Source organism: Streptopelia decaocto (assembly GCF_964273445.1).
Source record: "Streptopelia decaocto genome assembly, chromosome: 26".
Lineage (NCBI taxonomy): Eukaryota > Metazoa > Chordata > Aves > Columbiformes > Columbidae > Streptopelia > Streptopelia decaocto.
In genome coordinates, this window is record NC_138681.1 from 2,321,022 (window position 1) to 2,347,523 (window position 26,502).

Here is a 26,502-nt window from a genome sequence, read left to right on the forward strand (position 1 = left end):
TGCAAAAGCTCCTTCTTTGCTCAAAAGCGAGGCTGAAGGACCCCTAATATATTTATATTTTTAAACGTGGAAGCCAGAGGTGTCCTTAAAAGCCACCCCGCTCCCCCCTGCCTCCCTCGATCCCCCACCCTTGCGCGTGGTACCGGCGCCCAGCATTGTGCGCGGCTCTCCAGCCCCGCTCGGCCTTTTGTCAGCCCCCTTTTCTGTGTCAATCAGATGGCTTTTGTCAGGTCCCAGACATGTTGTGTCCACACGCACACAAATATCCCCGCGCAGAGCGTGGGGAACGCGGCGCACATTCAGATCATGCGCTGCACCCTCCCGGGCACCAACGCACACACACGGGGTGCGGACGCTGCTCGAGCGGACGCCGCATCCTGCCCGGGGGGAACTGGCGCTTGAGGGGGGTCTGGTGAGGGTGCCCATTCTCCAGGCTGGGTGTCCGTGTGTTCTTGGGGGCTGTCTGTCCCGCTGGACGGAGCTGGGGCTGCCAGCACTTCTCTACCTTGCTCTGAGATGCTTTTCTCCACCTGCTGCTTCGAGCTCCTGCAGTTTCTTCAGCACGGGGTGACAATTGATGGAGTCCTCAAGTTGGTCCTAGGAAATCCATCTATTTACAGTGCTGCTTGTGTGAGTTCTTGTGTAATGATGCCGGTTGACGGAAACCACAATTTAGGCTCAGGGTGGGGGACAACTCGAATCACAGAATGTCGGAGATTGGAAGGGACCTCAAAAGATCATCCAGTTCTATGCCCTTCCCATGTCCCATTCCCCCAGACTCCTGAGCTCTTCTCCATCCTCCGTTACCCCAAGCCTCACAATTCCTGTTGGGACCCCATCTTGCCTGAGGCTCGGAGAGCAACTTTGGGCTAAAACCCATCCCTTTTGGGGCTCTGACAGGTTCTGCTGCGCAGGGCAGGGCTGGGGACCCACACAAAGGGGTGGCAGCTTTGTTCCTCGGCTGTTGAAATGGGGCCATTTTCCAGCTGGCCCCTCACAGCGTGGTCCCCACCAGCTCCCCAGCTCTGAGGAGGCTCCTGCCCCATTCCCATGGCGCTGCCATAACCTGGACCAGGCCGCTCGGTCTCCCGGCAACCACTCAGGCCTTGGTGGCACCCACAGGCCTTGGTGACACCCTCATGGCCCCACAAGCCTGGCAGGGGGACCGAGGGACACGGAGCAGGCAGGAGGGCAGCACGGCCATGGGCTCTACACATGGAAGAGCCCGCGGCAGCTGCCGCCCTCCCTGGGCATCAACAAAATGGCGGCAGGGGCTCCCAAATGGCGGCGCCTGCCCTGCGGGGCCCGGTGGGGATGGCGCCGGCGCAGTGCCAGGGCTGTTCCGGAGGGCACAATGACTGGCACATAACGGCCCCTCGCCGCCCCTCCGCCACGGCAGTGCCAGCTGTAGCCCCCCTCCCTCCGCCTTGGCACGGGCAGGCGGCCCCGCCATGGCTGCCTCTGAGGAGGATTAAGGCCGCAGTTGTGTCTCCCTCTTTCTTTCCCCCTCAGTGGCTGAGAACAGGAAACATGAACCTATCTGAGACTAATTGACTTGCAAATTAATCGTTTGTCCCTGTGCCTGATAATTAGTGCTAACGATTTTTACACCACCACCCACCCCCCCCCCCCTCTTTTGCTCTCTCCTCCTCCTCTTTATTTTAAAGGGGGCTGTTTTCCCTTTCTTTTTCTTCCCCCTCTCCTTTTATCTCCCCCTCCCCAGCCCAGTTTGTCCCCAAGCCTCCCCAGCTGCCCCACTGTGGGGTGGGGATGGCGATGGCGGCCGGTTTGGGGCTCAGGGCGGCTCCAGCACCCACAGCTGCGTGTTCCCTTCCCACAGCTCCTGCCAGCCCCCATGTGTGCCCATGAGCCACAATAAATGGGGCTGGGGAGGGGACCAGCAGTTTGGGGGGCTGTGGAGGGGCTGGGAGATGGGGGAGCAGGGCTACCCGGCGATGCAGCGTCGCTTCGGGGGCGGCTGCAGCCAAACCTGCCTTTCCAAACTTCTCATATACCTGGGAAATGGGGTTTAAAGAATAAAAATTGCAGCAGTTCAAAAGGAAGCAAAGGCTGGGGGGTGTTTTCCCCAGCCTTCCCTCTGCCTTTATTCCAGGGACACATCTTGTTTTATGAGTTGGAGGAGATGACTCTCCTAAGAGAAGGCAGCTCAACCTGGATTTTTAAGGTCGAAATCATGATCATCAGCTGTTGTGGCTTTGTCCGAAAGCCCCATTGGAAACCATGGTGCTGCAGAGATGGGAGATGGTGGGGAAAAGTGGGGTTTGTGGTTATTTTTGGTAGCCCAATGGGGCTTGTTTGCACTTGGGAGCAGCATCTAAAGGCTGATGGGAGAGGACATGTTCAGTTCCTTGGTGATATGTCGATGGAAAAATACAGTTTTGTTGAAATCAACACGTTTTACAGGAGTATTTCCCATCGAGAACATAACAACTCCTCTAATACATTATTGCGATGCTTTTATTGAGGGCTGGTAATATAAACCACCATAAAGTACCTTTATTTTGGTTGTTTCGTTTCAGTAAACTTTTGCTGCGTATCGTATCTGGACTAGATGATTGTCGTAGGTCCCTTCCAACTGAAATAGTCTATTCTATATCTCTAGTGAGACTGTACTATGTAAATAATTGAAAATTCTGCACACAGTTGTCAAGTTTTGATGGAATTCAAACCAAAGCGCGTCGATGCTTTTACACTGGAATTCTTGAGAAATTCCATAGGGCAAATTTAATGTCTCTCTTTTTTCTGCTGTTTAGGAGGAAGAGATGGTATTTGGGGGGAATGCAGCGGGGTGGAAGGAGGACCCTTTGGGGTGCTGAGGTCCCCTTTTCACCCTGGCTGGACAGGGTTTGCATTCATCCAGCTCCAGACGAGAGGTGAAACAGCCCCTTGGTGCCCGTGCTCAGAACCCTGACCAGCCCTCAGCCCCCAGCGCCAGGGTTTGCCCACCCTCCCCATTCCTGACCCTGTGTCCGTCTGTCCCTCCGCTCCCCTCCAGCCACAAGGCAGCTCTTCCTCTGGTGCCCAACCGTTGATAATTAAAGGGATCCTTTTCTTTGCAGCTCTTCTCCCCAAATGCTCCTGGTGCCTGATACAACTTGTCAGCCGTACCCCTGCTGTAATCCTATTTTTGCCCCCCTCCCTGCCCTGTGTGTGTCCAGGGCTCTCTTTCCCTCTCATTTTGCAGCTCCCGTTGTTCAAACGTTCCCATTCCTTCCAGTCCCCCTTCCCTTGGAGCCCGGAGTCTATAAACCCCGCCGATGCTCTTAGACTCCACGCTCATGAACTCGGTCTGTTTGGTTTGACCAGAGTTAATTGCACACAAAGTCCAGCCCATCAGCACACAGGGGCTCTTTGTTCCCGCAAGAATCACTTGGCCTTCGGGGTCATAGCGGCCACGACCTGTTGTCCCCGAGGGTCGTGCCACCGACATGCACTGTCAATTTGATCCCTGCACCGCGGCGGAGGATGGGACAGTGCGGGTTTGGGCAAGAAATGGGGAGCAGGACAGCTGGGAGGAGGCACTGGCAGAGCCTTTTGGGCCAGGCTTATTGAAGTAATGTGATGATTAGCTATGATTGTTGGGTTTTATGGCCGGGGAGGGGGAGAGAGTGTGAAAGAGATGTCAGAGGTGGATTAATCCCCATCAGACCTGTGCAAGAGGTTTCTCAGATTAAACACAAGTTCTCTGGTCTGTGTATGTTCCCATTTTGCTGGCGTGCTTTGCCAGAGCAACTCTAGAGTTAATGAAAGCTCCACAGCTTGTGTTCAGGGACCAGACTTTCATGGCATCTCAATTCCCTGCTCACGCTCCCTTTCAAAGGGAGGTTGGGCTTAACACCCCTGCGTCTTTGGAGACCTGAGCCCCCATGTGCCAGATTAGCCTGGGTACTTGGTTCCTGATGGCTTTCCAAGCTGCTCAGAAACATCCAGCAAACTTTTATGGGGCTCGCGCGGTCCCTCCGCTGGGTTTTGGGTGATGGTCTCGTGTGTGCGATGGCACCGTGGGAGCAGAGGCTGCACCCGGTCATCTCCAGCAGCCGTGACCTGGGGGCCTGGGGGAACTTTGTTGGTGCTCAGAGACAAGTAAATCAGTCAGGGACAGGTCATGTTGCTCTCCTTTGGGCTCAGCTTTGCCGAGGAACAGGGGTGGCTGAGGTAGTGGGTGCTGGCAGGTACCAGCACAATGAACACTGATGCTGGTTGAACCTGGAGACATCATCATTGACTGCTCAGTGGCCCCTGGGCAGGGCTGAGACCTCCACAAAGCCCCTTTCTGACCTGCTCCCCCACCCAACCAGGCCCTTCTCTGCTGATTTTGGGGAAGGCAACCCCTTTCCTCTTCACCATCCTTCAGGCTCCATCTGAGTGAGACTAAGAGTTGAGTTTGACTGGTTTCAGAGGGTGAAGGTGCAGACAGCGGCGGTGGGAACGATGCCCTCCAAAGCTCTCCAGGGTGGCACAAGCCCTCAACACAGAGGGGATGTTCCCATTGACCATCTCATCCATGGCTCGGACAGGTGGGACCCGTCCTGGAGGTGGCCGGTCCCGTGCAGACCCCTGCGTGTGGAGCGGGGCAGGCTGGCGAGACGCTGCTCGTGGCAGTTTCCCAATCCTGCGCACCTGGTCCTCTGTCAATGCAGCCACTTGGCTAAATGTGGGTCATTGTAGGAGGGTGCAGCCACTCGAGCAAACAAGGCTCAATTGCCCACTGATTGGGGTGGCTGAGAGCACCAGCACTGAAATTTCTGAGGGGGGAGGCATTAATAATCCCCATTCTGTCTCTGCAGCCCTTGCCCCCTTGTTATTTCCCTCTTTGTGTCTTAATTTGGCCCATTATTATTATTTTATAAAAGGGCCTTTTCTCCACCCCCTCCCTCTTGAAGACACTTCTTAGACCGATGGGAAAATGGCAAGGAATAATTATGAAAAACATCAGTGGAGAGAGGGCCATCTGAGAGGGATTAAAGGATTACAATTAAAACTCATTTTAGGGAGGTGATGTGACATTAGCGTTTTCATTCTTACCCCCCTGCCCCCCTTCCCCAAACACCCTCCAGGCTATCTGGGTCTAAGTTGATTAAATGACAAACTCCAGCTCAGAGGGAAACAACAACAAATTAAAAATAGAGTGAAATGAAAAACAAGAACCCCAAAATGATTTACAAAATTAAGTGAAAATGAGGTCAGTGAGAATTACTGGAAGTCTCGCAGCAGCTGGGGATGGGATGGACAAAGCACCTGCTGCTAATAGCAGGTTTCTGATGGTGAGAGCATCTCCCTCCGCCTGGCCCAGCAGGCAGGTGAAGACGTCTGAGGTCTCTCCTCCACAATCTGAATGGGTTTTTAGCTGGGCTGTGGACATTTCTGCCTTCAGCGGATTGCGTTGCGGGGTTGACTCTTGCCATCGTGTTTGCCAGCTGAGGCAACACGGGGCTTTGCTTTGGGAGCCAAGAGCAGCCCCTCTGCTTGCTGCGCTCCTCTTCCAGCAACCTAAAGCAGATCTGTGGCAGGAGAGCACGACCTGGGAGATGCACGCGTGGAAAAATGGTGCTGGAGCAGCAGAGCCATGTTACCCCTCGTTTATCTCTAGGCGCATCCCTTTCTGGCACAGCCACACGGCCCGTTTCCTCAGCTCTTATTGCTGCTCGCTCACACTTTGCAGCTCCTGAGCCAAGCAGACCTTCCTTGCTGCCCAGATGGGCTTTGCGCAGCCTGCGGTGCGATTCCCAAGGCTGGAGGGTTGCTCCGACCCTCTCTGAATAAAGCAAAGCAGTGCGGAGACCTTCCCGCACTCCTCCGCGACCACCAGGATGCACAAAGGTTTCTGCCCATAGCTCCTCCAGCATGGAGAACCCGACGGGGCTCCCGAGGACGAGAGCTGCTCATCGCGTCGTTAAGATTCCGTGCGGTCATAAATCAGGGCTGGTGGGAAAGGCAGCGGGCTGCTGCGGGGAGCTGACATTTCCAAATGCAAACACACACTGAGCTGGGACTTTATTTTGGTGAGGAAAACAAATTATAGGATGATCGCAGGCTGTTTCGGCTAATGGTTATGAAGCCTGCGATGGGGGATTTCCCTTTATAAAACAAAAATATCTGGAAATTAAATGACTCTGATGTTGTGGACACCCAAACCTGTGCTGACGGGGGGGGGTAATGGGAGGGTGTGGAGATGTGCAGCTCAGACTCTACAATTTGCAATGTTTAGGAAGTTTTGGCTGCCAGCGTCTGATCTATAGGGACCCCGCTAACAACAGCAGCACCAAGTCCCTGTCCTGAAACCACAGATCTTACACGCCGATACTAAACCACAAAAGCCAGGAAGAGCATGGCCTGCGAATGCTTTTCCCCAATGTGCGTGTTTTGGCTGCTCACGCAGCTTTTTGGGGGTGCGGGTTTGGAGAGGAGCTTCTCTCCTCTGCATCCTCGTGTTGGTCCGGCCGCGGGGGTCGGGCTGGGGACCCCAACTCTCCCTTTTTGCCTTCACCCCGCAGCCTGGCATAGCCAGGCACCTCATCACGTGCCTGCGCACGTGGGTACGAGCGCTCGTCATGTGAGATGCCATACAGTGTCTCATATTGGGAGGCAGGGAGAGCTGCAAAAAGCTTAACGGAAGGGAAACTCCCCCTCCTCCGCCTCCCCCCACACCCCGACCAGATCCAGCCTATTTTCTTTCCTCTCCTTTTGTTTCTGATTTCCGGAACTATGCGGCAAAGCAAAGCGTGTGGAGACGAGAAAGGCTGGAGAGAGCTGGCATCTGGCAGGGAAAAGAACAAAATAGCAGAGCAGGGCTCCGCTGGGCAGGAGCGGTGGAGGTGGATGGAAAAATCAAACACGGGGCAGGCTCCTGGTAGGAATAACGGGCACAAAACTCCCTGGTTAGCCGCAGTCAGGCACTGCCTTGAATTTTAGGGTGCTACACGGGCATCTTCCTGGCTCCCCAGTTCACAGTATCTGTTGGTATCCCTCGTGCCGTACCCTTCATCCACCCCGGTGTCCCCAGGCACACGCAGCGGTTGATTCCCCAAGGATATTGGGAACAATTTCTTCCCCAAAGGGCTGTGGGGCATTGAACAGGCTGCCCAGGGCAGTGCTGGAGTCACCATCCCTGGAGGGTTGGACAGACGGACATGAGGTTCTCAGGACACGGAGCAGGGACAGGGGTGGGGAACGGTTGGACTCCATGATCCTGAGGGGCTTTTCCAACCAGGCTGATTTGGTGATTCCATGCACAGCATCGCGAGGCTGCTGTGCTGTTCTGTTTGCAAAAGGGAGGAGGTCGAGGTGATTCTCCCGCCGCTGCTTTCTCCCAGGCTGAAATGACGGGAGCACTTCTCTCTGTGATGTCCCTTTTACAGTCGGGGCTGGGAGATGCCTGAATATATTTTATTCCTTTTTTTTTTTTTCCCCCCTCTATCCCAGCCAGTACAGAAAGAGGTCTTTGCATACAGACCCAATAAAGATAATGTTAATTAGGTAAATTAATTAGGACCAAGATGCAGTGTTTTCCCCCGAGGAGGAAATACAGTAAACTCCATTTTTGTGAGTTGTTTATTCAGCCAGGGGGGTCGAAGGAGAATAGCGGTGTCAAAGAAGCTGCCATTTTCAAGGTCCTTGTGTCCCTTCTGTGCCACCCTAGAAAGGGAACAAAACTCTGTTGACAGCAAAATCTCAGCAGGAGCCCCTGGGCAAGGGGCACGGGGAGGCGAAGTGGAAAGGGTGCCAGGTTTCCGTGCGCCTGGAGGGAACAGGCTTTGGTCTCCGGCGTTTCAATGAGCCGGGGAAAGCAAATCAGCCCTTTCAAGGCCAATCACACTGTTCTGGAAGGCACACACTGCAGACAATGTGCCGTTGGCAGGGGGAGAGGGACTGGGTGGCCGTGGCAAGGGGAGGAGAGCTATGGGGCCGAGATCCGGCGGACGCGCTCGGCTCCACCATCCCACCATCCCCTGGCACGGGGAGAGGGGCCGGGACCTCCTTAGCCTGATGCATCGGGAACGTGCCCGAGGAGGGGGAGAAGGGGCACCCATGGGTGTTTCTCTCTGTGTATTGTGTTGTCCTTTGAGGTGCTCATGGCTCTCCCCACTCTGCCAGCACGGTGGCAGCTCCATGCACGGGGAAGGAGCATTCGTGCACCATGTTTGCTCGCTGACCCTCTTCCTGCTCCAGCTTTTGGTTTCAAGTTTTTAATTCATTCTACCCTGCAAACCCGCAGCCAGGAGAGCCCCATCCCAGCCCATGTGCTCGGTCTGGTGTCTTTCCCGGTCATAGAGGAGTTTTGAGCAGGTCGATGCCCTCCCCGTGATGTCCTGGGGGGTGCGTGGGTTCAAGGTTGGGGTGGGTTGGGGTGGGTTGGGACCTCCATTCCCGAGGGAGCAGGGCCGGTTTTCCCTCTGCTCTGCCCACAGCACCATCTCCTGTCAGCATCGCTCTGGCTCACACAGCCAGTGCATCCTGGGAATTTCCTTCCCCGGTGCCAGAATACCTTCACCCCAAACCCCATCGTGCAGACGACCTTCCATCGTCATATTTAACGCCCCCTCCCCACCACTGACCAAAGCCAGGATGAAAGCGGCTTTTTCCCCCCACCGCTTTCTCTCTCTCTCCTTTTTAATGGCGTTTCATTAGCCTCCAAATCAGACAGGCTAAACAATGGCGTTCTGTCAGCGATGGGCTTTCGTGCTGATTTCATCTCCTCTCTCATCCGTATGCAAACCAGCCTCCAGCAGGCTTTGGTCATGCCATGGAAACCGAGGTGCAGGCCCGGAATGGGGGTTCTCGGAGTGAGAAATCTCCTGTTCGCTTTTTCCCATTTGCATAATGCAACTTTTCTTCCCCCAGACACTGAAGCGCTTTGTTTATAGAGAACCGAGAGAAAGGGGGATGCCGGGGACAGAGGAGGAGCGCGGGGAGGGGGGAAGCGCCCGGTGGGAGTGGGGAAGAGGAGGGCAGCTCTCGCAAAAGAAGAACACGCAGAGAAAGGCGCGGGGTGACTGGAAGGGAATATATATGAGGATGGGGACTGGGAAATGGGGCTGGGCCAGTTCCTCGTGATCCTGGGACCCGTGCGCTCCTTTGGCCTCTCCGTGCCAGCGGAGGGGTATCGGGGGGACTCGGCGTGCCCGAGGATCCAGCTGAGAGCCTGGATCTGGGCTGAATTAAAGCCGGTTGCCATGATGATGCACCCCAGAGGAAGCGGGAGCCTTTTCAAGCCCTGCGTGAAATACCTCAAAGGGTTTCGTGCAAGAAGCCCTTGAGAACATGGTGGAAACCAAAGGTTGTTTGGAGGGATAGCGACCCGCAGGGTGGGCGGGAGGACTCATTGTCCTGGGAGGTGGGAGAGAAACTGGGGAGGGCTGAAATCATCCCGGATTTGTTCACAAGGATGTGTGGGGCTGGGGGGCAAGGAGGTTGAGCAACACATCATTGCAGCCCGTTGCTCTCCCTTGAAACGCGGCAAACTCCAGGGTTGCACGGAAAGGGAGGAGGATGAAAGGACCACAATCCAGTCCCCACCAGTGCCCCCAGTTTATTGGAGGCAAGTTACCTCCCACCTTGCACCTCTCCCCTGCAAAACATCAGTTGAGTTCTCTTTTGCAAACCAGAGATCTCCTGATGGAAGGGACGAAGGGGTTGCTCGCATGAGTCTCATCATCCCTGGTGCCCGCAGCTCCTGAAAACAGACACCGGTTATTGCTCCGTCCTCGCCATTGGGGTGTCTCATGTATGAATTGGATGGATGCACATTTAATAGTAATAATAACAATAATAGCAGGGAAATGTATTAATCAGTGGCAGGTGACAGACGTGAAACCCGCAGTTAAAAGTATTTTAGGATATGTAAAAATCCCGGTAAATTATTTGTAAATGATTTGCAAATGAGGTGCAGATGGTAAAGTAGGCACCAATTGGGATATTTTTGAGTTTTGCCTTAAAGTGGGGTCACTCCATTTTTAAGGTGATTTAGTGCAAGTTGGACGTACAGACGCCAGTTACTGGGTGAAAGTCTCCTGTTGGTAGCGTAAAAACATCATCAGTGCTCCAAAGTGTGGGACACTCAGGTTTTGACTGGAATTGGTGCAAGCCCCACTTGTGCCATTTGTGCTTTGGTTGCACGTGGGGCCAGATGTTACTCCATCCCCTTTAAAAGCAGCTGTGATTTATCTTGGATGAGCTACTTAATGTAAAATGTTAAATATCTACCTGTGGGCAGGAAAACTCCGCAGTCTAATCTCAGCCCCTGATGATTCTGGGACAGGGGGATAAAGTGAACGGAAAATATTAAGACTTTGGAGGATCGTAGCCACACAGGGTCCCTTTTGCTGGCACTAACACCCATCTCAACACCCATCCCGGTGCGGTGGTACCTTTGTGCAGCTCAACTATGCATCACCGATGGGCTGCGATGCTGCTCGTGCTCTGGAAATGGGGATTTTGAGGTGGCTGCTTTGGGGCTTTTTGTCTTTTTTTTTGGTCTGGTTTCTGCAGAAAATGAGATTTGTGCCATCACAAGGGCGCATCTGTCATTTCTCACCTCTCTCGCAGGAGCTTCTGCAATGGGACAGCTTAGCCCCATTGGGCTTGGCGCTGCTTGTTTGATCCCCAGTCTGTGGGAACTGCTCTGGGGCTTTAGTTATATTTGTTTTTCAAAAGCTCATTTCTAGTACTGGCTCTAAAAAGCAGCTTTTAGTTGAACACAAAAGATCGGTGAAGGGCTCTGGCCCTTCCCTTGTGGCAGGGAGAGGAGGGGTCTGTGGGGAGGGGTCTGCGAGGCTGCAGATGCCTCCGACCTGTGGTTAAAGCGGCATCGGAGCATCCGAGCCCAAGGAGACTGCAGCCCAAATGGGCTTTTACGAAGGAACCCAAGCCCATCGTGGCAGCTTTGGGCGGTGATGTGGGAGGAGAAGCACCACGCTGTGATTAAAACACTCAGCTCGGGTGTGGATTAAATCACTCGGGCAGGTGCCCAGGGCAGGATGGGCAGGGGCAGCAGGTTGGTCTGTGCCGGAGCAGGGACGTGGTTTCCCGGCATCGCTTCCACGCTCGCCCTCCACCCTCCGGCCCGCTGGTCATGCCAATTTGTCACCAAGTTGGGATTTCAATTAAACCCCAAAAGGAGGGGTCAGGGGTTATGCAAACATGGTGGTAAAGGCCACTCGCCTGGAGGGCTTTCCCGGGGCCGCTGTGCCGGCCTCTTGCTTTACACAGTCGCGATTGACCCGGGCTGAGGGCCGGCATTGTTCCCCGCGTTCCATTCAAGAGGCAGTTTGTCAATAAAATTGACCTCTCGGCTCCCGGGGATGCTGCCTCCTCCTCTTCCTCCCTCTCCTGCCCCTTTGGCCAGAGCGCAGCTAATGGCCCCTCCATGGTCTTCACACCCCTGGATGTGCCGAGGGCGAGAGCAAAGATGGCAGCAAAGGACCGCATGCTGCAGGGACAACACGTGCTGCAGGTCACAACAGCTTCTTCCCCCTCAGTGCTTTTGTAAAATTTGATTTGACTGGTCTTTGGCCTTCGATGTCTCACATCTGAGGGCAGTTTCCAGCTGGAGGACAGGGAACTGCTGGAGAGAGTCCAGCGCAGCCACCAAGATGCTGGAGGGAGTGGAGCATCTCCCGTGTGAGGAAAGGCTGAGGGAGCTGGGGCTCTGGAGCTGGACAAGAGGAGCCTGAGGGGGGACTCATTGCTGGGGATCAAGATGGAAAGGGGCAGTGTCAGGAGGATGGAGCCAGGCTCTGCTGGTGACAACCAGGGACAGGACAAGGGGCAATGGGTGCAAACTGCAACACAGGAGGTTCCGCTGGAAGATGAGAAGCAACTTGTTGGGGTGAGGGTGGCAGAGCCTGGCCCAGGCTGCCCAGGGAGGGTGTGGAGTCTCCTTCTCTGCAGACATTCCAACCCCTGGACACCTTCCTGTGGAACCTCAGCTGGGTGTTCCTGCTCCGGGGGGTTGCACTGGATGAGCTTTCCAGGGCCCTTCAACCCCTCACATTCTGGGATTCTGTGATTCTGTGAAGCGTCCTCGCAAGCTCCAAGCTCGTTCATCCCCCCTTCTCCTCTCACAGCCGTTCGCTGTCACGCTGCAGCCGCTCCCCTGAGCATCCCGGGGTGGTTTTGCTGCTCAGGTTGGGTGATGCAGCAACCTGGAGGTTCCTCTGGCAGAACGGAGCCCTGTCACCCCTCCCCGTCACACAACCGACACCGCAGTCCCACGCAGGCAGCATCTCTTCCTACCAGGACAGATTTGACGGTGCATCCCCCGGGTCCGGGCTCGAACCCGCTTTTTGAGGAGGTGTGAGGCTTCTTGGTGGGTTTGGGCATGAAACTGCATCAACCGCTGCTCCTGCATGCTAATTGTGCCGGGCAGCATTGCAAACGAGCCGTGCTTGAACCTGCAAGGCTGAGGAGGCCGTTTCAGCTGCAAGATAAATGGGTATCGCGGAGCAAGTGGCAATTAGTGTGGGTAAAGAGCCCCTTAGTGACTGTCCCTTACATAACACCTTTGTTCCAGGCCCTTCACTTCATATTCAGTTTGTAAATAAACTTGACTCCCAGTTTTACTGGGGCCTTTCTTCCCCGTGTTATTTTATTTTATTATTCTTTTAACCCAGCAAAGAACGAGCTGATTGTTAGCCCGCAGGGAGACGCGGTGCTTTGAGGCGCTGCCCGCCCTGGCCTTGCCCGCTTGCCCAGAAATGGGCTCCGGCAGCACCGAACAACAGAGCCACCCACGCGGCCGCCATGCCAGCGATTTTAATTACTTTGCCCCCACTGATGGTGCCCGGAGGCTCATTACGGTGCTGATGATGAATGGGGGCCTGAAAATGGAGCTTCATAATTGCAACGGGTTCGACATGGTGCGGGCTTTTGTTAGGAGGTGGCTTGGCAGAGGGGCTGAGCTCCGGCCCCCAGTTTTGGGGTTGGGAAAGGAGTCTGGGGGGCTCTGGATCAGCCCCAGCGCAGGGACCTGTCTCTAATTCACGCCGTGTCCTCCCTGTCACCGTGTAACCCGCGGTGCCCCGTTGGCTTTGTCTGCACCCCGGGCTGGCAGTGAGAGGATGCTCTGAGATGCAGTGGGATGCGCCTTGATGGGTTTGGGGTGCCCGGTGCCGGGCATTGGGTGCGTTACAGGGGCTCGATGCCTCTCCTGCCTTCAACCTCGAGCTGCAGTTTGCTTTTGCAAGGTCCTTTTCCAAAGGGCAGGGGCTTCTTGAGAGCTACTGAGATGTTTAGTACCATGAGCAAGGGCTGTTCCTCCTCCACCGGTGCTGCCACGGCCACGGCACAGCGCTGGTGCCGGGGATGCCGCGCCGTGCCGGGAAGCTGTTGGGTGCTGCTCTTTGTTCGGCACAGGGATGGTTGGGCCCCTGCTCCTCTCCCGAGCCTTCCCTCTCCCATCTGGTGCCCATTATTAGACGCGTGCACCAGCCTCGTCTGACAAGGAGCTTTACAGGTGTCGCTCGGCTAACGATTCACACTCTAACGAAGGTGGGAAAGATGATTAGCTGGCTTTCTATCAAACAGCACACGGTATCAGCTGTTCCTGGGGGTGGGGAGGCAGCGGGGGCTGCGGATGTGTAAGGACACGTACGCCGGGAGCCCAGGCTTTGTCCTGCCTCTAATTCCAATGGACTCTCATGCACCTCTTTGTGTGCCTTAGTTTCCCCAGCTGTAACAGAGAGATGTTGTTATTGCTTTGCCTTGTAAAACACCCTTTGAGTAGCTGATTGAGCTCCTGCATTAGCAAGAGGTGATTTAAGCAGGTCTCTTGGCAGCTGGGCTGCCGTGGGAGAGGGCAAGGGAGCTGCTGGAGTCGGGGCTCTCAGGGGACACGGCTTGCAAGGGGGGGAAATGTGAATTAAGTGACCCCCCCTTGCAGCAGGGATGCAGCGTGGTGTGTCTGGAGCGTGTCCCATGGGAGCCACATGGCACAAGGATGGGTTCATGGTACCGGGGCGGCACGGGCAGGGTTTGCTCCATGCAGATGGGTCTGTTCTGCGGGGCCTCAGGCTTTTCCTCCTACTTTATTTTAATAAATCTTTGTTTAATAGGAGGGTCAAAGCATCCCTGACACATTGTGCCCCAAAACCTCTGCAAGCTGGCAGAATTTATTTTCCGACTCTTTCCACGTTTGAGTATTGTCAGGGGAGAGGCAAATAGGAAAATTAGGGTAAAATGAGCTTTTCTCAGCTGTCCTTTGCCACTGTGCAGGGCAAGCGGTGCTGTCCCACAGTACATCTCCCTGTGCCAGGCTGCGATCTGGGGGCGAGCCCTGTTTTGGAAGTCACAGAGGAGACAGACCCCCACCCGCAAGGCTGGGGAAACTGAGGCACAAGCGGTGTCTGGCACCCAATCCTCCCTTGAAACAGAAGCAATGTGACCCTGGGGTGCTCGCCCAAGCTCCGATCGTCACCCACCCGCCGCCACGACCCACTTGTCCCGGGACGGGCCCCCGGAGCCGCGGGCAGCGCCGGTGCTGCCTCTCCCCGAGCTCGCGGGGCCGGCCGGATTATCTGCTTAGCCGCACCATCTGTTCGCCAAACTGCCATCATTATGTTCAACTTGGGAAGAAAACGGCCCCTACAGAGAAGCAATTTGTTCACTGACTAAACCTTTCAGGCTCTCGCCGGCCGAACTCACCCTCGCCGCTGCACGGGCGAGCTCTCCGCTCGCGCCCGGCTCGCTTAAACAATCTGCGGGGAGAGTGGCGGCGCGCAAACTGGGCGTGCTGGTAAATGGGAGCGGGGAGGAGGGCGCAGGGCTCCCCTAATCCGATTACAAAACATAACAGCCTTTCAGAGGGGCCCGGGGGGCTGGGGAGGGGGGGGGAGGTCCATTTCACACCCGACCCCTACGTCTGGGGGTCTCGCAATGATCTCACTGGAGGGGCTTTTCTTCCCGGCGCAGTGGGTCGCTTTTGAAACGTGCTGCGAGGAGTTCAAAAAGGGGAAAGGGGCTGCCTGGGAAAGAGGAGGAGAGGGCTGGGAAGGCGGGGGGGTGGGAGGGGGGCGGGGGGCTGGGGGTGCTGCCTGGCGCCGGGCCCCCCCTTGCTGCAGCACTGGCTCTAGTGCTGTTAGTCCCTCTTGCACCCAACTTGGCAGCGCAGCACTGGGGAGAGGCGTGTGACACGGGGACACGGGACGTGTCCTCGCTGTGAGCCGGTCGTGGACGGGGCTGGGGTCTCTGAGCAAAAACCCCCTCCCCACCGCCAGCAGCTGCAGCAAAAACGGAACTCCATGAGCCATTTCTCTGCGATTTTTGTGGAAGTTTGGTGGCACCGAAGCATTTAGCAAACGTTGTGACTTCAGCAGGTTTTCTGTAACAGACAACTGAAACTGGAAAAGCTAAAGAGACAGTTTGACGTGTCAAAGTGAGAAGTTTTGGCCTTCTGCGAAGCAGTGATTCAGGCTCCAAAGTTTCTCTGATTGGATCGAATTCCTTTTGGAAAGGATAAAGAGTCCCATTTAAACCCAAAGTTTTATGGTCACCCTGAAAGTAAATTATTTTTATTATGGTTTTGCATTTTTGATGCAATAATTTAAGATATGTCTCAACAGCAGCAGGTATTATAAGAAGATGGTGTAAAATGTGGCCCTTTGGGTAGGTAGCAAAGCACTCACCCCAAACCTCGCTACGCTGTCCCTGAACACCGTCCCCTCTACGTGGGACAAGGTCACGTCCCTGACTGCCCTGGGGAGACCACACCTGGAATCTTGTGTCCAGTTGTGGCCCCTCAGCTCCAGCAGGACAGGGAACTGCTGGAGAGAGTCCAGCGCAGCCACCAAGATGCTGGAGGGAGTGGAGCATCTCCCGTGTGAGGAAAGGCTGAGGGAGCTGGGGCTCTGGAGCTGGACAAGAGGAGCCTGAGGGGGGACTCATTGCTGGGGATCAAGATGGAAAGGGGCAGTGTCAGGAGGATGGAGCCAGGCTCTGCTGGTGACAACCAGGGACAGGACAAGGGGCAATGGGTGCAAAGTGCAACACAGGAGGTTCCGCTGGGAGATGAGAAGCAACTTGTTGGGGTGAGGGTGGCAGAGCCTGGCCCAGGCTGCCCAGGGAGGGTGTGGAGTCTCCTTCTCTGCAGACATTCCAACCCCCTGGACACCTTCCTGTGGAACCTCAGCTGGGTGTTCCTGCTCCGGGGGGATTGCACTGGATGAGCTTTCCAGGTCCCTTCAACACCTCACATTCTGGGATTCTATGATTCCATGTCCCCCTCCCCAGGGACGGTGCTGGCAGCTGGGGACACCTGCGCCCGCAGGACCCCCCTCACAGTCTGGCATTGAAGGTGTGAAAGCGTCTGGCACCCTCCAGGCCTGTGGGGGTGGGTCCCCTCCAGGCCCCTCTTGCAGGGCACCCCAGCACGGCCACCCCCCCCCCCTCCAGGAGCCCCTTAGGGCAGTGTCCTGGCTCCAGGTGCTGTGGGACCCTCCCAGGCAGGAGATATAGAGGTTGCTGCCTGCACCTGGGACAGGGTGAGAGCATCTCAGGGTGGGGGAACATGTGGAGACATGGAGCTGAGTGCTGATGGGGATCCTGGAAAACGGAGGGACCTGGGGGCTGTGATCATCGGGGCAACGTCCCTCTCCCAAAGAGGGTGAGCAACGGGGGGCACTTTCCTGTTTTGGGGGAGTGGGTGGCCTTTTCTTGGCCCCAGTCTGAGGTGCTGTGTGGGAGGGGGAAGGCAGGGGGTCCCCTCTGTGCTGGGTGCCCCGTTGTCACCCTGGTCTCACCCCCAGCGCTGGCTGCTCTGGGCTGTCACACCCTCTGGTGGCCAAGGCTCTAGGAAGGGAGATGGAGGTGGAGATGGAGCAACCCTGGAACCCACAGCCTCGGTCTTTAGGGTGGGGGGTTCTGGGGGCTTTGCTTTCCTCCCTGGAAGGAAACCTGAAGGAACCTCAGCCCGCAAAGCCGGGTGGGTGGTGCGTGAGCTCCCCGGCAAATCACAAAGCTACAAAATAAGTTCTATGCGTTTTAATGTTGCGTACAAAAAGTGTCCACAGAATATCTCTGCTACTTTCCATGGAGCCCGGTGGGCCCCTTCCCTGATACAGCAACCCTAAAGAAAAGAGTCCCACTCCTTGCCTTCCTTCCTTCCATGCATCTCAGAGAGTGGTAGATGAGGAAACTGAGGCACAGAGCAGAGAGGGGAAGGGGCTGAGCTCAGCCTGGACACCCCGAGGTGTCCCTGGAGCAAGCCAGGTTGCTCCCACAACCAGCACCCGCATCCCTGCAGCATCTCTTCACCCCGCAAAGGCCTGTGGGCACCCGCCTGCTCCCCAAACCTTCGGGACCAGGAGCTGGCTCCCATGTGGGGACAAGCCTTTGGAGCCTGAAATTGAGGCTGCCAGAAGCTGCCCGGCGCTGGTGATGCTGGTGGAGGGTCAAGCCTGATGGTGCAGGTCCTCACCGGGGGGTCAAGGTCATCACACCGCGGTGCTGGTACCCGGCTCCATTCCGCTCACCCCGCAGTCGGGTCCTTCCTCAGCCACCTGTGCCAACGCAGAGACACAGAGAGGGGCAGAAATGGGCCCTCAGGACTGTAGGGGGACCTGGGTGGCTTTAATGAAGCTGTTTCCCACCCCAAATGCTGCAAGACAAGGAGGGAGGGTATTGGCAACCAGCCCCTGCTGCAGCCTAAGCCCCCTAAACCACATTTTTACCAGCAAACACCCAGCTTTACCTCCCGGAGGACTTTGCTTTCCGGGTACCGCGTGTCCGGAGGAGACCTCAGCCCCTTCAGCTTCAGGACGGCTCCTGAGGATGGAGAAAACCGGACGAGGGCGTCGGAGAGCGGGGCCGCCCGCCCAGCCGGGCTCTTCTCGCCGGGCTTCCCCTGACATCTAGCGGCAACGCGGGGTGGGCGGCGGGGACCCCGGCCCGGGGCGGGCCCGGGGCGTCTCCAGCACCGGCCCCGGGGCATTTCCAGCCCCGACCTCGGCTCCGGGAGCATCTCCAGCTCCAGCCCCAGGAGCATCTCCAGCTCCAGCCCCAGGAGTATCTCCAGCTCCAGCCCCAGGAGTATCTCCAGCCCCTGCCCAGGAGTATCTCCAGCCCCTGCCCAGGAGCATCTCCAGCCGCAGCCCCGGGACATCTCCAGCCCTGGCCCAGGAGCATCTCCAGCCCTGGCCCCGGGACATCTCCAGCTCCAGCCCCAGGAGCATCTCCAGCTCCAGCCCCAGGGGCATCTCCAGACCCATGAGCATCTCCAGCCCCAGCCCAGGGGCATCTCCAGCCCCAGCCCAGGAGCATCTCCAGCCCCAGCCCACGAGCATCTCCAGCCCCAGCCCTGGGACATCTCCAGCTCCAGTCCCAGGAGCATCTCCAGCCCCAGCCCATGAGCATCTCCAGCCCCAGCCCTGGGACATCTCCAGCTCCAGTCCCAGGAGCATCTCCAGCCCCAGCCCATGAGCATCTCCAGCCCCGGCCCCGAGGGCACCTCCAGCCCTGGGACATCTCCAGGTCCAGTCCCAGGGGCAGACCCAGCCGCAGTTCCAGCCAGCGGTGGCTTGTGCAGCATCAAGCACCACCCGCCCCAGTGCTCAGGAAGGATCCATTTTGGGGATGCTCCTGTTTTTCCCCCAAGTCCATCAATTCCCATTGTACCCTTTGTCCCACCAAGAGGCAAAACTCACCCCCGAGGCCACCCCCGAGGGCAGCCAGCAGCAGGGTGACGGGCAGCGCGCCGAGCTGGCAGAGTGCCTGGTCGGTGGCCGTCCGGCTGCCCTGGGCCACCAGCGGGAACACGAGCTCCAGCCTACAAACCAGAGTGGGGGTAGGTTTTTGGGGAGCATATTCTCCCAGGCATGGAAACAGGGGGGTCCAATCATAGCTGTGGGGATGCTGTAACAGAGGGTGTATGGAGCATCCCCCACCTGGGGGGCTGTGGTGGCCCCAGCCGGTGTGTGTTGTCACCCTCTTCTCACCTGCCGCTGTAAGCATCTGCAGTGGCCAGTGCGGCCAGCAGTGTCCCCAGCAGGGCGCCCAGGATCCCCGGCAGCCCATGGACGTTGTGAACCCCACATGTGTCCTGGATTTTCAGCCTGGAGCGCAGGACGGGCTGTGGAGAGCACAGGGAAGAACCGGGATATGGACGGGGGGTGCTCGACCAGGGAGGCCATGCTGCGGCTCGGTGCTTGCAGGGTTGGGACACGCAGGCTGGAAACATCCTGCCCCTGACCCAGAGCAGTGTCCTTGGTGGCCCAAGGCAACTCACCGTAAGGAATCTGAAGCCAAGCAGGGAGATCAAGCCAGCCAGAAACCCTGCAACGAGAGCCCCAAAGGGGGTGACCAGCATCTCCCCAGGCATCCCCATCACAGCCGTGCTGGCCAAGGCAGCGTCCTGGATCTGAACCTAAGGGAGCGGGACATGGTCAGGGGAACATCAGCACAGGGCCAAGGAGATTTGGGCTTCACTGGGGATCAAACTGGCTCTTAAACCCAGGAAAGCCTAAGGGGCAATCCCTTGTGCCCTGGGTGTGTTCATGCTCACCATCCCCATGGCACAGGCCATGGGCAGTGCATGGAACTTGGGTTTGTCGCAGCAGAGGACCTACCATCCGCGGCGTGCTCTCCTCATAGAGGACAGGCGAGAGCACGAAGGTGGCCAGGGTGCTCGCCGCCAGCGAGAAGTAGGTGTTGAGCACTGCCCAGGGCTCGGTGTTGTCATGGGCCGTGGTGGCTGAGCTGAAGCCGGGCCAGAAGATCCACAGGTAGATGGTTCCTGTGAGGAGGGGAAACAGGCAGGTTTTGGTGCTGGGGTTGATCCCTCATGGGAAAGGAACTTCATGCTAGTGCCCAGGGATGGAAGTGGCCACAGCTTGGAGAGCAGGAGGTTCGGGTTGGACACAAGGAAAAGCTTTATCCTGGAGGAAAGGTGGACAAATCCTCAGGGAGGCAGAGGATCACTCTCCTTGGTGGTTTGCAGGTCTTTCCTAGCATTGGCCATGGTCCTTCCACCACCATGTCTGTAATTCCAGCGCTGTAGGATTTGAGCTGCGTACCAACCACAGCAAAGACATCTGACAGAGGGCCCGCATCCTGCTGTTCTTTCCTCTTGTCCATTTGGGACTGGTGCAAGATCCGTGAAACCATCAAGCCAAAATATGCTCCAAAGGTGTGGACGGTCAAGGAGCCACCGCTGTCGCTTACCTGGTGAATACAGAAAATGCCGTGCGGGAAGGGGGGATATGGGATTTGTCTCTATAGATGAGGTAGGTCTTGAAATGAGGAGTCTAAACATAGACCTACAGTCACCCCCTTTCTGGTGGGCCCCCGGTTGGTGTCTCACCCCCATGAGGCTGAGCAGGATGTATTCATTGAGACTGAAGAGGGTGACTCCCAGTAGGGTCAGCAGCAGCATCTGGACGGGGTTTACCCTGCCCAGAACGGCTCCAGCGGAGATCAGGATGGCTGCGGTGCAGAAGTCGGCGCTGACCATGCTGGGAAGGAGAGGGGGACATGGGGACAGGGCCGGCAGTGCCGGGGGGTGAGCGTGGGAGCTGGAGAGAGCAGGGCTGGGGGGACAGGAGCTGAACCTGCAGCCTGGACCTTGCGTCCCACCGCTCCTGCAAGCAGAATGGGCAGCACAAGCATTGTGATGCTGGTGACAAGGGGACAGCTGGGCTTGAGGCAGGTGGGGGCTAATGTGCCCCCCTCAAACACTTGGGTGTAACACTCGCGGTATTTACATAGCCCTTACTAGTGTGTCCTGGTTTTGTTAAAAACAAGTTTCTCTTTCAGTGAATTTTGCCTGTCAGCTAAAGCCTTCATATTAGCTGCATTTTCCTGGAGAACCAGACACATGTTTTGGTAAACCTAGCAATGGAATGTTAACTTATTGATAAGCACGGATGGACATCTCACGAGAGGGGCGACGAGAAACAAGTGACTAAGAAACTGACCAACTGTGTATAACATTCCATTCACGTGAATACTTCATATAAAAGTGGGAGATCACTAGGATCTCGTCCCTTTTTTCTTCCCTTCTGCTTATGGCCGACATTGAGAGAGGACCTTGCTAATTGTCCCTGTGAACTGAGGCCTAGTGAGAGACTGAATCCAGCTCCAGTTGGCTGCAGAGTCCAGTCCAGGACTTTGGGTGCCTGCCCTGCAGTTGCTGAGACTTTCAAGATTGGTTTTGTATATTTTGTATTATTTCCTCTATTCTTATTAGTAGCATTAGTAAAACATCTTTAATTTTTCCAACTCTTCTCTCTCTGTCCTTCTTTCCCTCCCGATTGCCTGTCCTGAGTGGGAAGGGGGGAGAGGGAGGGGCAAGAGGGGGAAGTGGGGGGCGGGGAGAGGAGGTTAACAATACATCTGCCAGGGTTTTATTGTCACCCTGCAATCTTAACCCTCGACATAGTGTGATACTCAACCCAGAGTCCTACTTGTCCTTGTAATCCTCCTCCCAAGCAGAGCTGTGAGTTTTACAGAGGAGGGAGCCAGTGTGCCAGGGCTGGACCTGGCGGCAGCACGGCTGGGCAGCGGCACCCCCCCTTACCTCTGAGCTCCCACGTGAATTTTGCCATTCAGGAAGAAGTATAAAAAGCCTTGAATCAGGATGGCCCACTGGACGGCAAAGGCCACGGTGAGGATGCTGGTGGCCATGCTCCCTGGCCCGTAACGGCCAAGGAAGGCCACCAGGAGCCCGAAGCCAAGGAGAGCTCGGAGGTGGCCATCCCGGAAACCTGGTAGAAGAGAAACAGAGGAGGGTCTGGAGGGGGGAGGACAGGCAGCACCCCTCCTACCTGCCCGTTCCCCCAAGGGGACTCGGACACCCTCAGCTCTAACAGGTTCTGGTGAGCTGGACACTTCAGCTGGTGTAAATCAGCCTTGTGCCACCTACGTGTCGAAGCACCCGGGGTGTATCAGGCCTTGGAGATCTCAAGAAGCAAGCACGAGTAGTTGTTGCTTGTCCCAATGACAGGTGCAGCTGTCCCCCCATGACGTGGTCCCCCCAACCCTTTGCAGCACCACCCGACCACCCCATTTTCAACATCTTTGTGCATTATGTGCCCATGGGCCACCTGCAGCCCAGAACCTCCCAAGCTGGCCAGGAGCCCCCTGCAGCCCCAGCACCAGCACCAAGCGGGGGCTGAGATGCAGCCGCCCCCTGGGACTTCTCTTCTTCTCCTGAAAACACCAGATCCTGCTTCGTGGGACAAAAGGACCCAAAGGGTGAGCAGCAAACTGGGACCACTCTGGTACTATTTCATAGAACTACAGAACCATTTTGGTTGGAAAAGCCCCTCAGGATCATGGAGTCCAACCGTCCCCCACTCCTGTCCCTGCCCCATGTCCTGAGAACCTCATGTCCGTCTGTCCAGCCCTCCAGGGATGGTGACTCCAGCACTGCCCTGGGCAGCCTGTTCCAATGCCCCACAGCCCTTTGGGGAAGAAATTGTTCCTAAATCCAACCTCAACCTCCCCTGGCGCAACTTGAGGCCGTTTCCTCTGCTCCTGGCGCTTGTTCCTGGGGAGCAGAGCCCGACCCCCCTGGCTCCAAGCTCCTTTCAGGCAGTTCAGAGATCAGAAGGTCTCCCCTCAGCTCCTGTTCTCCAGCTGAACCCCCCAGGTCCCTCAGCCGCTCCATCACACTTGTGCTCCAGTCCCTCACCAGCTCCATTCCCTTCTCTCCACTTGCTCCAGCACCTCAAGGTCTCTCTTGTCCTGAGGGGCCCAAAACTGCCCCCAGGATCTGAGGTGTGGCCTCTGCCCTTGCTTGGTGGCAAACCAGAGGAGGGGGGACCCGATTCTCACTTGGTTTCAATGCCCTTTGCACCCCCTGGTTGTACCGACAGCTGCACCGTGTCCTGTCCGTGTGCCAGCCGGTGAGTCACCCTGTGCTGGGTGGGGTTGCACGGGCAGGCGGAACCGGGAGAACCTGCCGGCTGCTCCCTGCCTGCTGCCTGCCTGCTCCCTGCCGGCAGCTCCACTCCCCTCCCTCGGCCAGGGCACTCGAGAGGCTCCTTTCCCATCGCCTGGTTGCCCTTGCCCCCGAGACGCTGTGTCAGTCCCTCACCCCCAGCCCAGGAGGAGTTTTGCAGCGATGCCCACCCGCAGGGGGATGCTCCCGATAGAGCAGACCCCCCAGCTCCATGTCGTGCACTGTGGCAATACCGAGGGAGCCGAGTCCTCCGTGAAAGGGGCTCAGCGCAAATCCCTCAGCACAGAAAATCCCAGCCGGTCGGTGGGAAGTTTGGAGACCCCGAAGTGTGCGGAGCAGCTGCCGGGTTTCCCCCTGGGGACGGGAGGGTGTCACCCTACCGAGTGACCCTTCTGTGCTCCAGCTGCTGGAACACGTCCTGGACCCAAATGTCCCCATTTTGGGCCAGGCTTTGTCCAAGCACATGGGAAATCCTTGCAGCACATCTGTTTTCCACCCACCAACCCCTCCTCGGTGGGATGTATCAGCACCCCAGCCCTGCGTCTCACTGTTTCCCCTCCTCTGTTTTATTCTGGAGTCGGATCCAGTGCCGGACGGTGCGACCGAGCACGGTGACGTCCTGTGCCACCCCACCAGCAGTGCCTGGGGACCAGGTAGAGCCCGCCTGTGCACCCACCCAGGGCGGGGGTACTCACGGGGATGCTGAAAACCCAAGTCGAGCTTTCTCCGGCTGCAGTTCAGCTGCTGCGAGCAGAGCTCGGCGCTGCTCTCGGGGCTGTACCGCACAAAGACGGCGAAGAGGACGATGGTGAGGATTTGGAGGAGGAAGCACAGCCCGGAGAGCTGGAGCCTCGAGGTGACGGTGCGCTCCGGCATGTTGTGGGGTGTCCGGGGAACGTAAACCCCCGAAAGTGGAGACACGAGGAGTGACGTGCAAACCCCGCCTGCCCGGGCGGCTGCCAGGTCCTGCCCTGCCCCGGGGCTTCCCCCGGGCGGACCAGTCTGAACGGGAATGGGACGGTGCCGCCAACGCGGAAACCCCCGGATGCCACTCTGACACCCCTCGGCACCCAGTTCTACTGAATCGGGCAACTTGGGACACTGTGCCGGGGAAGCACACGGGGGTTTTGGTGTCAGTGTTGATCTCGGCTGAGTGGGAGACGGTCGGGTGGGATTTGGGTGTTGGGGGAGCAGTGGCTGGGGAATCCCTGGGGTTTCAGCTTTCCTGGGGGTTCGGCACGGGAAGAACGAGTGGTTTTGGGGGATCGGGTCAGACAGAGGAGGTGGAGGGTGGTGCAAGCACAGTGGGGGTGATTCATTACAGAGGTGCTGGGCTCTGGTAAGCTCAGCAAAGCCAGGTTTAAACAGTAGGAAAAATGATGGTTTGGGGGGATTTTGTTGAGGAAGTGTGGAGAGGAGGAGGAGCTGAGCCTTGATGAACAAGGGCAAGAGGGGAGTCGAGAGCTGGGGGAGCTCGGAGCTCGAGTGTTGCTTTTGCTTTTGTTTTCTTTGGCTGCTTTTGCAGAGAGGTGTTTGTAACGCACCGAGAGCGGGTACAAATCCCAAAAAGGGAGAGGAAGAGAAAAGGAGCTGAGAAGTAAAACGCAGCATGTTTGAGAAGTGATTCTGATAACTCTTTTCCAGACCCACGGGCCAAATTATGATCTCAGATAAGCAGCATCAGGCTGGGGTCGTGCCATGATGCTGATGGGATGGGGAAGGGAAATGAGTCACATTTGGAAGCGCCGGCAAGTGCCCTGCTTCGGGCTGTGGTTTTGTGAGAGCCCAGGGGTGTAGCTGTTGCCTTCATTTGGGAAAAATGCAAGAAAACACTCAGCTCCTTTGTGGGACCACAGAGCTGGGAAACAGCATCCTCTGGCCAAGGAGCCCTGAGGGCAGGAGCTGCTGGGGGGGTCAGGATCCACTTTTGCAGCCATGGGCATGGGAAGGAGCAGGAAGTGTGATGGGCACTCTCTGAACAGCCATGGACCAGCAAAACAGAATCACAGATGGTTTCGGTTGAAGGGACCTTCCCAGCTCCCCCAGTGCCCCCCCTGCCATGACAGGGACATCGTCACCAGCTCAGGGTGCTCAGAGCCCCGTCCAGCCTGGCCTGGGATGTCTCAGGGATGGTTCAGCCACCACCTCTCTGGGTACCTGGGCCAGGCTCTCACCACACTCAGGGCAACAATTTCTATCCAGCCTGAATCTCCCTCCTTTAGTTTAAAACCATCAGCCCTTGTCCTGTCGCAACAGGCCCGGCTCAAAAGTCTGTACCCATCTCTCTTTTAAGTCCGGAAAGGCCACACTAAGGTCTCCGCGGAGCTTCTCTTCTCCAGCTGAACACCCCAACTCTCAGCCTGTCCCCAGCAGAGCTGTTCCAGCCTCGGATCATTCCTGGGGCTCCTCTGGCCCCTCTCCAGCAGCTCCATGTCCTGTGCTGGGGACCCAGAGCCGGCCCAGCACTGCAGGGGGGTCTCACCAGAGCGGGGCAGAGGGGACAATCCCCTCCCTGACCTGCTGCCCACGGGCTGGTGACACAGCCCAGGACACGGTTGGTTTCTGGGCTGCCAGCCCACATGGCCAGGTCATGTCCAGCTTGGATCCCCCAGCACCCCAAGTCCTTCTCCTGGGCTCTGCTCTCCACCCCTCCATCCCCAGCCTGGATGGACACCGGGGGCTGCCCTGACCCAGGTGCAGGACCTTGCACTTGGCCTTGCTGAACCTCATGATGTTGGCACAGCCCCACTTCTCCAGCTTGTCCAGGTCCCTCCGGATGGTGTGTCACCTGCACCGCTCACCTTGGTGTAACCCCCAAACCTGCTGAGGGTGCCCTCAATCCCACTGTCTATGTCACTGATGAAGATCTTAAACAGTACTGGTCCCAGTACGGACCCCTGAGGGACATCGGTCATCACCGACCTCCACCCAGACACTGACCCATGGGGACACGTGGGAGAGGAGTGTGCGGTGCTGCTATGCTTTAATCCTTCTCTGCAAAACAAACCCCCAACCAGTTGGAGCTGGGAGAGCCTTGGAGGCACCAAAGTCGAGCAGGTTATTGCATTAACCCCTCTGCACAAGCAGCCCAGTCTGACCAAGGGCTGGGGGCTGTGGGAGCGGCTGGGGAGCCATCGTGTGCCCTGGTGCCGCTTTCCCTGGAGAGGTTTGTTTTCTGTGCCGTGCGTGCCGCGGCGAAGCCGGGATCACTGTGTCCCTTGGTGCTGGGGACAGACGCTGCTTGTCTTGTGTTTCCTTTGAGATGAGCCGCCTCCACCCCTGGAGACAGACCCTACGGGGGGAGAAGATACGGGAGCCTGGAACACAGACCCATTGTCTGGCCTTGTTTTGCTCCAGGCAGCATCCCAACCTCAAGGTGATGACGGAGAAGCCTCTATGGTGACTTTTCACCAGCCGGTGGGGCTGCAAGAGCAGCGGGACCCCTCACACAACCCATGGGAGCCCCGAAAGATGGGAGCAGCATCCCTACATTGGACACGTGATGCAGGGGACGGTATAAAATGAACTATTGCCCTGATGTCTGCAGGAGCAGAGAGCACCGTCCGGCGCTGGGAGCCAGCGCCGAGGGG

The 26,502-nt window shown here is 57.1% G+C and overlaps 2 protein-coding genes across 2 annotated transcripts in view; both read right to left on the reverse strand.

The window, feature by feature from the left end:
• Window positions 1-23,788, reverse strand: part of RHBG (Rh family B glycoprotein) — a gene marked incomplete at both ends in the record, with an annotated part of 67,177 nt that extends 43,389 nt beyond the window's left edge. The window contains 13 exon segments of the mRNA XM_082073062.1: window positions 17,107-17,184; window positions 17,188-17,328; window positions 17,330-17,442; window positions 17,445-17,505; window positions 17,509-17,513; window positions 18,657-18,778; window positions 18,948-19,081; window positions 19,238-19,375; window positions 19,578-19,744; window positions 20,025-20,172; window positions 20,312-20,462; window positions 21,527-21,713; window positions 23,608-23,788. Coding sequence (XP_081929188.1) covers window positions 17,107-17,184; window positions 17,188-17,328; window positions 17,330-17,442; window positions 17,445-17,505; window positions 17,509-17,513; window positions 18,657-18,778; window positions 18,948-19,081; window positions 19,238-19,375; window positions 19,578-19,744; window positions 20,025-20,172; window positions 20,312-20,462; window positions 21,527-21,713; window positions 23,608-23,788 — 1,626 coding nt within the window.
• CRABP2 (cellular retinoic acid binding protein 2) overlaps window positions 1-26,502 on the reverse strand; it is a 355,112-nt gene that overhangs the window by 276,529 nt on the left and 52,081 nt on the right. The window lies entirely within an intron of this gene.